Genomic DNA, 12,641 nt, shown 5'->3' with positions numbered 1-12,641 from the left:
ACTTACTGAATGAAATCCTTTAGCCTGTAAGTACATAAGTTTCACATGTAAATATTTATTGAAATTGTTAAAGTTTTTATGGGCTGTTTTAAGTGCACGATGAAACTGGAAGATTAGAGAATTTTACTCCCATCCCAGGTCATCTACACTGACTCCTGATTGTCCTCATTTATCAGATGACAATAAAGTATTTGCCTTCACTGTGTTTTTAATCTATGTAAAAGTTATTCACTTAAGCATTGAAAAATAATAGCTCTGGGATCAAACTAAAATTAAAGATGCAGACACCAGTTTCTGACAATTCCAAATTGTATCTGAGCAAATTCCTTATATATGTGGTGAAGCCTACCCTTTTCTTAAAATTTCAGAACTGAGATGGGGAATAGAAACAGACCTCATCATTCAAAACTCTAAAAAATGGCCTTAGAGAACACAAACAACTTCTTTGGATGTATATGTTTTGTATATTTGAGAGATAATAAATTCATAATTCATTATTGAAGCCTTACCTTATAAATTTATATATAATCACACAGGTTGAACACATGTACTGGTTTCTTGCTACCTTTCTGTACTTGTATACTTACTGTGTCCAAGTCTCTGTCTGTTTTTTTTTTTTTTTTCTTTTTGAGACAGAATCTTGCTCTGTGACCCAGGCTGGAGTTCAGTGGCTTGATCTGGGCTCACTGCAGTCTCCACTTCCCGGGTTCAAGTGATTCTCCTGCCTCAGCCTCCCCAGTAGCTGGGATTACAGGCATTCGCTATCATGCTCAGCTAATTTTTATATTTTTGTAGAGATGAGGCTTCATTAGTCAGGCTGGTCTTGAACTCCTGACTGCAGGTGATCCTCCCACCTCAGCCTCCCAAAGTGCTGGGACTACAGGTGTGAGCCACCATGCCTGGCCTCTTTTTCCTTTTTTTTTTGTTTTAAACCTCAGAATTCCCTCACTATCCTAGACAGTTTTCCAGAGAAAGTAACAAAGGGAATAAAAAGATCTGCCTTTTGGAAAGTAACATTTAAGAAACAAGTGGAAGAAATTCCTGCAAATCAAACTGAGAAACTATACACTGAGAGTAGGAAGAAAAGTGGTTTGATGATTTTACAAAAGGAAGACAAATTAAACTAGACCATTGAATGACACAGAAAAAGAGTATAACCTTATTCATTAGACTGTATTAATAAGTTAACAGTCTCTGGAAGATCTAACTCTTCTATCTGTTTTGCTCTCTGATCTTAAACAGTGTTGGGCCCTACATTTATTTAGGCCTATGTTTCACATATCTGGCTATACGATAAGTCACTTGGGAAGCATTTAAAAATTACCATGCTCAGTCCCTTCTCATATGAATTAAATTAAAAATCAGTTGTAACTCACTGATTTAGTCCAGCAGAATATTAATAAGTTAGAGCAAAACACAGTGTAATAATTAAGATTATATAGAGCTGAATTTTAAAACCCTAGCTCTAACACTTTTTGCTTATTTGACTTTGGGTAGGTTATTTACTCAGGAAATACCTAATCTTTTCATTTCAAAATGGAATAATAGGAACATATAAACACTTACATCTTACTAAAGATCTTAGGAGAATGCCAAGCATATAATAAATGCTTAAAGTATTTTGAATAATATTCTTCTGAAAATGTCAGTCCAAATTCCTAAGTTGCCAGTTTATGATCAGAGAATTTAGGCACTGGAATTATCTGAATTTCTTCCTTTTTTTGTTTAATCTTTCTGAGTATTTATATTTAAAAATTGATGATCTGGATTCTGGGTAAAGCCCATTAGTAAAGCCTCACCCTAGAACGGATTTCAAATTAGAATAGTAATAGCCAATTTGTTTCAGTGCTCACTGCGTATCAGGAACTTTTCATAGCACTGTATTATAGCAATTCTTCTGGTGTGGTTCTACTACTATCATTATTTTATAGGTAAGGAAGTAAGGAAGTAGGATTCGAGGATGTTAAATGGCTTCCCTTTGAAGCCCAGGTTCTGAACGGCCCTGATCTACTGCCTGCAATACACGAAGGATTTAGGAAAACAAAAAAATACAGAGGTTACATGAGAGCACATCCCTCCTTGGCACACATCTACCTGGCCACATTGAGAAAGAGCTCACTAATTTTTTACTTACAATTATGATTTTAATTTTTGCACTTCTATGGGAAGCTGAGGATAGCAAATTTGTACCCTCTGCTTAGTGGTATAGTATTTTGAATATTTGATCGTTCTATTTTTGGAAGTAATTTGAATCAAGAAATCAAAATACACATAAAACAGAAATTCTCTTAAGGGTTCTTAGTGTTTGCTCCCTGTTAAATTGAGTCGAAATATCTCAGCTTGACAATACAATTTTGTTTACATAAATGAGCTAGGCTTTTAAAGGCAAAAAGTATTGCTCCCATACTTTTATTTTTCCATTGTGAGAGAATGGATTTTTAACAGTAAAATCCATTGAATGTATAATTATAAGTAAAGTATGTGGACAAGCTTTCTTATATATGCACTGTGATTCTGGCACATACGATTTTATTGCTTAAATTAATTTTCATTTCTTAATATAGGCTAGACTTCTATTTCTTTTTTTCTGAAGAAGCAAAATTAAGCTTTCTTTCAGAGTTAAAAACTTATTCTATTGTTTACATTGACTGACCAGATTTACTTAGATAAGAGTGGAGAATTCAAATGAATGGAGAATACCACTTACTTTTTTCTTCACCAAAACCATATATTTTTCTATTAGAACTTGCTTTTTTTTAGACAGCTTTGGTTCTGTTTTTTGTTCTCCTCAAACTTATTATCTGTTGATTTCCCATAAGCTTATGAATACTGTTTATTACAAAATAAAATATAAAATAATCAAAAGCTACACAAGTACTGACATAGAACCAATGAAAAGAGATGCTAACAATGAGGGGAAAAAAGAAGATTGGAAGGAGCCAGCCTCAGTTTTAAGAGGACTGGTGCACCGACAAGTGAACATATAAGATCTTGGGGAAATTTTACGCCTCGCCTCTTTTTCCGTATTTGTCAGCTCAAATAAAAATTCTGTTTGCTATTGCACTAAGAGCAATTTCCTAGAGAAAACAAATCTTCAACTTAAATTTCAATCGCATTTGGAATTTTCACATTATCTTTTCATTTTGCAAAATTCGGAAAGTAAATTACGTAAAGTAAGTGTGCCATCTGCAAGTGCAATTTCCATGCTTATCTCTCTGTATCACAGGATGGCTGAATTACTTTGTTAATTTATAAGAGTGCTATCTAGCTCTTGTATGCAAAAAAAGAAGGAAAAAGGAGTGACTCTTATGTGTTCCTAACCTGATAGTTCAAGTTAATTAGACTATAATGTTCACATTTTGAGTTATACAATATTTTTCAAAATAATTATATGCTATGGAGACATCTATTAAAAGCCTAAAGTGATCATTTAAATGCAAAATCTCTGATGGAACTCCATTATATTTTTCATACTAAATTAACATTACAGGCTTCTAATGGATGCTTTAATTAGGCATTGATGTTATCAGCAATATTTGGCAAAATAAAATCTGTCACTGTGAAATATTCATTATGTTCAATTTCTGTCAGTCAATATTAAATGTTTTGTGAACTTTATGATTTAAGTAAGAAGCTAAAACCTAAGTGAGAAACTAAAAATCCTCAAACCTCCTTATGTGCCATACAAAAATTTTAAAAAAAGTATAGTCATTAAGCGTCTTTTGTGTTTCATAATTGACAAACAACCAGCTTCTTTATAGACATTTATACTCAGGGTCACTCTATTAGAAGGCTGTCTTAGTGCTTCAGAGAATGAAAAACAAAAGGTATCTCCTAATTGAAATACACAGCTGTCATGAAGCATGTGTGTGTGTGTGTGTGTGTGTGTGTGTGTGTGTGTGTGTATGCACCATTAGAAGAATTCCACGGTCAAAAGGGGAAAGAAGAGACAATCAGAAAGGGTCATGGAGTCAGCTGAGATGCAGAGACAGAAAAATGCCCCACAAAAGCCAAGAGTAGCTCACGTAGGAGGTAAGCAATTACACCTATGCTGGGAGAGAAAGTGGAGAGGCTTACCGGTAATTTTCCCATTGGCTTCCAAGGGAGGCTGCCAACTCACAATGACTGCACGAGGCTTCCCTTCCCTAGTAATGACTGTCAAATCCTTGGGAGCAGAGGTCGGGGCTGCAAGGCGAGAGAGAGACAAGGCCTTGTCATTGGATGTGAAAGAAAATAAACATTGATGGGACTTTTCATCATGATGTTGACATTCAGAATCTATCGAGAAGTGTATCATGTTTATTTTGCCATTTACAGTTTATTTCAAGGATTTGAATTAAATAAGCAAACAAGGATACAAAAATTAATAATTTTATGGAAATCAAATGATTCCCAAGGTGTGACTGTAGAGAGCAGAAGAGAGTATGTGTGACTATGAAGGAGAAAAGTACAACTGGTATTTCAAACAGGCTCACATTAAAAATATAAGAATTATTATAAGAACAAAGAAATGTATACTTAGTGAAATTGGTGATTGCATATCTTTTTTATTTTCTTCTTGTTTTTTCTGTTTTTTTCAGACAGGGTTTTGCTCCATTACCCAGGCTAGAGTGCAGCGGTGCAAACATAGCTTACTTCAGACTCAACCTCCTGGGCTCAGTGATCCTCCCACCTCAGCCTCCCAAGTAGCTGGGTCTACTGTCGTAAACCACCACTCTTGGCTAATTTTTTATTTTAATTTTAATTTTTGTAGAGATGTGCCTCACTAGGTTGCCAAGCTGGATGATTATGTGTCTTCCAATGAATTCTGTTTCAACTGTTAGGCAATTATAAATAACAATGTCACCTAATTCTATACTTCCTTAAAAGTCAAAAAGTTTTTTAAAATGAGTTAAAATGAGGTCAAAATATCTTAGCTAGGTGACATATTAGGCATCTTCTAAACCAACAGGAAGGCACAAATGAGAAATTAAAGTGGAAGAGATAAAAAAAAATCTATGAATATCTTAGTATCAATTCAGCATGAAGTAAGATGGCATGAAGCCCTGCTCATAAGGCTACTTTTCCCACATGTTGTAATCAACACAATTCTAAATATTTAAAGGTGGCAGCAAACTGGCTAAGCTAGTCCAGCATCTTCCTGGCTTCTTTCAATCTGCTTTCTCACTTTCTATGTTTTGGAAGACCATTCTCCTTCTGGGTAGCTCAGAAGTCCCCAAGCCTATTATCCATAGCATCTTCATTACCCTCAGTCTAACAAAGGCAGATTTAGAACATCTATGTTTGGGTTCTGGAGGAATTCAGTGGTCTCCAAATAAAAATTATGTGTATAAGATAGTAAGAAATCAGTCTCTAATTCTGAACTCATCTTCACTCTAACTATTCTCCTTGGTGCTACTGTTGGTCATATATTGCAGACTCTGGACATTATTAACTGTATTTCCAGTATCTCTTCCTGAATAGAGTTCCAAATATAAGCCAAACAAAGAAGACAACAGTCATTCCCATCTATCATATCATTTTCTTTCCAACACCCTAATCCTGAAAGTCACTGGAATTCCAGGTTAACCAAACTTGCACTTAATTTTAATTCTTGACAATGTACTTACTATATTCACATTTTCAAAAAAGGAGGAGGAGGGATGGATGGAGAAAGAGAATTAGAAGTGAAGGAGGAAAAGGAGAAGAAAAATAGGTCCAGTGTAGTTGATCCCTGAGTAAAGAGACTACATACATATTAATACAGTAAAAAATAATATATGTGATGTAAGTTATATAATATATATGGTTTAATGAAACCAAATCAGGACATTCTTATAGGAAATGCAGATTAATTATGGCAAAATGCTAAAAAGATAACGCTGTATCAAAGAAAGATTATTCTCACAGAGAGTTCATTAAGGATATTTTCCCAGCTATAGATAGGAAGGTAGGAGTCACAAACTAACTTAGATTAGTATATATCAAACATAGTAAGGAATTTTCCAGATATGGAAGTAATTAAAATCTTTGTCATTTTTACTAGTGAAAATAGCTTGTTTTTTTCTTAACTATGTGAAAATTCAAATTGATGTTTGTTTAAAAAATAGTCAAATGATTAGAATGCTGAATCTGTTACATATTCAAAAAGGATAAAGTGACTTTTCAATTTTATCTACCAATATAATACATTGAAGTGTTGTTTACAAAATCTGACAATTAATCTAATTCAGGGGCTGTGTAAGCTCTTAATTTTCTTCAAGCCATTTTAATATTAGTGAAAAAAATTTGGTATTGGAATAAATGAACTAAATGTCTAGGATTATCATAAGAACTGCACATTGCTCCTTAATACTTGGAAAATAATATGGCCCTCACAACTTCAATAATTCCTACTAAGTTAAGGAGAATACCTCTGGCTTTCTTTTCTCCAAATCATAAGTTCTGCCTGGAAATGATTTTTAGAAATTGTTCATTGACTACCCATTCTCCTTGGAGTAAATATAAATAAATGAAAATAAACACCAGGACCTCCAGGATTTATATTCTACTTTCTTTTATGTGCTTCGTTCCCCTTGCTGTCCCATGAACACTGTGCTCAAGTCACTCTGAGCCGATCATAAGTGTCTCTTGAACCCATCATCTTTCGGATGGGATCTTTATCGGGATCTCTTGAGACAGGTGATCACACAGCTAAGGAGAAGATGGGATAAGATCATAAAACTCCCAACTGATATTGTTACTAAGCTTTCATATACACAGGAAAGCTTTAGTATGTTTGAACATCAGTTCTCCATCCTTTGGAAGTCGCTGGAATGAGTATGTAATGGTTCAACTAAGTCACAGCTCAAATCTCACTTATGTTGTGAAATTTCCTCTTATTTTTCCAGACAGAATCTGTACTTTGTTTGCTCTGATTTCAACTTGTTCACAATTTCATGATTATATTTCTGATATTACTTCAGGACTTTTAATAGAAACTATATTTTTTCTTTTTTATTGAATCACAATTCTCTCAAAGACACAGTCTATATTCTCCTTACCAAGTTCTTATCTCAAGGCATAACAATTATAAATGAACATTATCAAAAACCTCTAAGTAGTATCTTGGTTCACTAGACAAGCACTGCCCTCTGATTTCTTTGGCTCTCAGTTTTCCCTACTTGTATTTCTTTATTAAGTGCATGAAAGAAAGGTAACATTTAAGTTTCAGAAGATTTCAGCCATGGGAATTGTCCTGGGCATTTGATACTTGACTATCCAGCATCCCATTCCCTCCTCTTCCTTTTAAAAAGCACTTGCTTATTCTCTTTGCAAAACAAGCTTTTCTGTATATCATGAAAGCTTGGTAACAATATCAGTTGGGAGTTTTATGATCTTATCCCCTCTTCTCCTTAGCTGTGTGATCACCTGTCTCAAGAGATCCCAATAATATTCTCTCTTCTGTGAAACTGAATCTACATACAAAGACATAAAAAGGTAGAGTCAAATTATTATTTTGGGAGCACCTTGAAGGGATAGATCAATAGTTCTTCATTTCTATAGCCTAGGAATAATAAGGCTGATGTCGGTCCCTTTCTAAGGCCTAAATATTTAAGGTGCCCTTCCTGTCATTTTACTTTTATTTCAGTTAACCAGATTCAAATGAAGGATTCATCATCTAGACAGAATGAAATGTTTGATTTCTAAAATTTTCCAGCCACCCTTATCTTTATTATAAGCCATTTCAGCACTAATGGTGTAGCCCCATGTGGTCTTTATCTTACTGCAGAATTAGAAGCAAACCTTAGAGTTATTTTATTCACTGAATTTCCTTCTCACAGTTATAAAATCTGCAGACACTTGTGAATTCCTTCTTGCTTCTTATCATCACCCAGGGATCCTACCCATGTGCTATTTATACCTTTGTCCAGATTATAATCTGATTTGACAATCATCTTTTCTACTAACCACATTGTTAAAAGTTAGTATCTTTTTTGTTAGCAATGGGTCTCACCACTAGTGTCCCTACAAGGCTAGGCAGATGAGAAATCAATAGGGCGCATATATCAAGTCAGATACTGGTGTGCATTTTCTGTTTATTAGAGGGACAATGAATGAATTTGCTTGCATTAAGATGAAAGTACTACTACTTCTCTTTCACATAGGAAAGGCTAGATTTCTTCCTAGTTTACATTTATCTACATTCATCCCCTTTCAAGTAAAAAGGAAGAGCTTAATGTGTCCAATAGTATGAATCTCATGAGCTGGCCTTATTCACCCTAAGAAGCTGTGAACATTCTGCATTTAGGGTGGAATTATGAGAAGAAGAGATAATAACAGATAAAATAGAAAAACAGGATGTTAAAATTAAGTTAGGTCAAATAAAAAGCTTCTTGTTGAAAGGAATATCCACAAATATGTAAAAATGTTCAAACTAGAACTCTAATAGTTAAGATAATAGTTGAAAATAAAAATGAGAACTACAATGCCATGGGACAAGTTCTAATGGAAAGAAAAATTCAACTTACCCAGGAAAGAACTTTATTGGCATATTTTCTTTAATTTGAAAATTGGTGGTGTAGTTTACCCACAAAAATTATATATCATGAAACCAATTAAAAAAATATGTTAAGCCCTGGATTCTTCAGAAGTTGAATTCCTGTGAACTATAAATGTCAAGTACACTGCATCCTTGTTAAGGTTATAAACTCTACATTTACGATCCATAGTAAATGTGACCAGTGAAAATTACAGTGAATTGCATTACCCTAGCTTTGAATTATTTAAAATTGCATAAAGGTCTTCTATTATGTTACCCCATTTCCAAAGAGGGAACAAGACCACCTGGAAACTCCTTTCCATATCCAGCCAAGGTTATTCACAGTAAATATCCATGAGACTTGAGTGTTTATGCAATGTTTTGTTTTGTATCTATTTTTTTTTTTTCCAAAATGGGAAATACCTACCATGACTGTTGTTTAAAGACCCAACTGTTTTGGACGAAGTTCAATGGATGGATTTCTGTTCCTTACTTAAATGTAGTGAAAAAAAGATTTATGGCCAGATCTCCTGAGTAAATGCCCTAAGGAAGCCATGCACTAGTCATGCAAGCAGATTACTTAAACCATAGGAGATTTCATTTCTTTCCTAGAGTGAAGAGAATACTATTAGATATAAAAGTGCTGTAAACTATAGAGGATGGAATATTTCATATAGGATAAGGTATAATTGAGACACCATAGGGAACACATGTCTAATTTCCAGAGAACCTGGGAAACGCCATGGTCAAGTGTCAAAAGTAGACACTTCCTCACATACCTGCTTCATACGTGGTGGCATGCGCAGTCATGCTCCAAGTACTCGACCTTCTGTTTTTTGTTACCATGACTGAGAATTCATACATTGTGTTTGGTTTGAGGCCTGTTGCTGTGTAACTTAGAGATGTTGTGTCTTCTGACTACACAAGTAGGAAACAGCAAAGAGATAAAAAAAAAAACTCTATCAACTTGGTAAATCAAGGCATGTAAAAAGACTGTTAAATAAGCCAGAACAAAAGTAATCTCCCAAACAGAAGAGTACAGATTAGCACTGACTTGACCTCCAATCTATTAACCAGTTCACTCAGGCTGATTATACATCTAAACTCTAACCGATTAAATTAGGTATTATGGTTGTCCAAAGGGGGTACTAGATAGGAAATTTTCTTAGGTAAGATACGTTGTAAGTTCTAACATGTTAAAGCATATTTCCCATATAATCAGGCATATGAGACTATGTCTCATAAATATCAATTTGTGCTTTGTATTTAGATATCTTTTTTCAAAGTTAAATACTTACCTTTATTAAAGAACCAGAGCAACAGAACACATTCCACTCCCTTCTGTCAACACAATTTTTGAAATTTTCTGCATTGAACTTAATTTTATTTATAATCAAAATCTGTTTTTTTAAATGTAAGTTTTAATGTTGTATATGTTAAATAGAACATTGTTATTATTTTCCACTCATAACAAAGTTAGTTTATTAGAGTTCTAAGGCTTATCATATTTTTCAAAGAGCCTTTAAGGTTTAAACTTTTAGTGCTTCCAGTAGCTATTTACATCTTACAGAGAAAATGAGACAAAAGCAATGCTGTGTCATGTGGTTTTTGTTCTTTCTGCAGAGTTCACATTAAACAAACATTTAAAGATGGTAACTGGAGCAATTGATCAAGGAAGGAACAGCAAATTGGATAAATACTGAGGGATAACATTGGTGTTCAGAGTGGTGTTGGTATTATTTAAGTCTTCTGAATCCATTCATTGTCTTTTAAATGACAAGTTAGAGATATTTCAGTAGAAAGTAAATTATAGGTCTTTACTGCTTACTCAAAAAATCAAAATGGTAATAAAGACAAAATATGTTCTAAGGTTTAATACATTAAAGTATATTTTCCATATAAGCCAAAAAATTTGAGACAATTTCTCTTATAAATATCAATCTGTGCTTGATGTTAGGTGTCTTTCTTCAAAGTTAAATACTTTTATTTTTAAGCTTATGACATTTATTATCTACTTATGTCTAAAATAATTAAGCAAAGCTCTTTTTCCCACTCATATCATATCTATCTCACCCTTACTACTGTCAGAAGGGATATCTTTTTTTTATTATTCTACAATTAATGCTTCTTAAGTTATAGGTATGAAAATCTTATATTTCATTATAATACCAAATAAATATGTAACTGTACTAATAACATTTCGATGATGTGTCTATTCAGCGTTTTAAAGTAAAGACCTCAAACGTTTATCAGAAGCCCTGCATAAAAATAATTGTAGGTTAGGCACAGTGGCTCAGTAAGCACTTTGGGAGGCCGAGGTGGGTGGATCACCTGAGGCCAGGAGTTCAAGGCAAACCTGACCCATAAGGTGAAATCCTGTCTCCACTAAAAATACAAAAATTAGCTGGACGTGGTGTCCTGCCTTTGTAGTCCCAGCTACTTGGGAGGCTGAGACAGGAGAATAGCTTAAATCTGAGAGTCAGAGGTTGCAGTAAGCCAAAATCTGGCCACTGCACTCAAGCCTGGGCAACAGAGTGAGACTGTCTCCAAAATTAAAAAAAAAAAAAAAAAAAAAACAGTTTTAAAAAACTGTAAAAATATGTGCTCTAAATAAATGTAAATATATTTGTATATAATCAGGAAGACAAAATTACACCAAATAAAACACAAGTGGTCAGTTAGTATCTGAAATGCGGATATATTACTTCCACTTTTGCCTTTCTTCATCATCATGAACACCTTTAAGTCTTAGAAATGGAAATAAATGGGAGAAATAAGGCAAGAAGAAATATTTTAGATAAGAGGAAAGGATCATATCTCAATAAAACCAGTTTCTGGGCACAGATTTCACTGGCATTGGAGAGGACAAGAAGCAAGATCATCTTTGTGTTCTAGATTGACACTTTTGCATTCTATGAATTTCCTGAGTTTTCTCCAGACCTTATAGAAAGTTACTGCTTATCTTACAAAGCATAGAAATACTGGGAAAAATCATGGCCAGTTATCTTTGCAAGCATAAAATAACCAGATAGTACCTCTCCGAGCCATACTTTTCTTTTTTTTATTTTGAGATGAAGGTTTGCTCTTGTCACTCGGGCGGGAGTGCAATGGTGTGGTGTTGGCTCACTGTAACCTCCGCCTCTTAGGTTCAAGCAATTCTCCTGCCCAGCCTCCCAAGTAGCTGGGATTACAGGCGCACCCACCACCATGCCCAACTAATTTTCTTATTTTCAGTAGAGATGAGGTTTTACTATGTTGGCCAGGCTGGTCTCGAACTCCTGACCTCAGGTGATCCACCCGCCTCAGCCTTCCAAAGTGCTGGTTTACAGGTGTGAGCCACTGTGCTTGGCCTGAGCTTTGCTTTTTTTGCATGCAAAATGAAGACAATCATAACACTGACTTTGGCCCAGAGAAAGTATTAAATAAATATTAGCTACATTATTTCATGCATTTCCTCTTGTTGTACATAATTTTAGGCATGTGTTACATGCTCCATTGAGTTGTATGCAATTTGAGAGCTGAGACTGAATCCTGCACAACTTCATATCCTCTGTAACATCCATGTTTTATATCTAGTGAGCACTAGTCAACATTCAATGAATATACTTTGAATAAAAGTTTGTACAAAACATTATATGATTAAACACTTAATATAAAAAATTAACGAAAATATCTTCATTTGATCAGGAAAAGTAACAGAGTTTTAGCCTATCAAAGCTGAGCATCTGTATTATAGCTTGATTTGGGACTAAATGCAACTAGAAGGGCACTCCTGTGGGGAAATCCATGGATGATGCCATTGGGTCACTTGCAATACAGCTCTAGTTTAATGAGAAATTTCTTTCAAGTTATATCACTCTGTCTTCATACACACTACCTAACTAAGAAGAATCTCATTGATTTTACAGTAGGTATGAATATTCCCATCAGATAAATGAGACAAATGAGACTAAGCAGTTTAAGTTACATGACAGGATGTTGTAAAGCAAACCCTTAGCGAAGGTCATGTGGCTCCCTGTATGTTTTGTTTGTTTGTTTCCTGTCTTGTGTATGCCCTGCCTACCTTTTAAAGCTGTAGAGGAAATGAGATAAAGTAAGATACAACATTAGCTTGAAAAGTGCAAAGCGAAAACTCAAAGAA

The 12,641-nt window shown here is 34.5% G+C and overlaps 1 protein-coding gene across 5 annotated transcripts in view; it reads right to left on the bottom strand.

Moving 5' to 3' along the window:
* Positions 1–12,641, bottom strand: part of DCC (DCC netrin 1 receptor) — a 1,205,330-nt gene that overhangs the window by 139,975 nt on the left and 1,052,714 nt on the right. For all 5 annotated transcript variants that reach the window (XM_002757246.7, XM_008979838.5, XM_035271116.3 and 2 more), the window contains exons 18-19: positions 9,280–9,418; positions 4,078–4,185 (exon numbers count right to left, since the gene is read on the bottom strand). In XM_002757246.7, coding sequence (XP_002757292.2) covers positions 4,078–4,185; positions 9,280–9,418 — 247 coding nt within the window. The remainder of the gene's footprint in view (positions 1–4,077; positions 4,186–9,279; positions 9,419–12,641) is intronic.

This window comes from Callithrix jacchus, chromosome 13, assembly GCF_049354715.1.
Source record: "Callithrix jacchus isolate 240 chromosome 13, calJac240_pri, whole genome shotgun sequence".
NCBI lineage: Eukaryota > Metazoa > Chordata > Mammalia > Primates > Cebidae > Callithrix > Callithrix jacchus.
The sequence above is the reverse complement of the archived record's forward strand: the minus strand, read 5'-3'. Positions and strand labels throughout refer to the sequence as shown.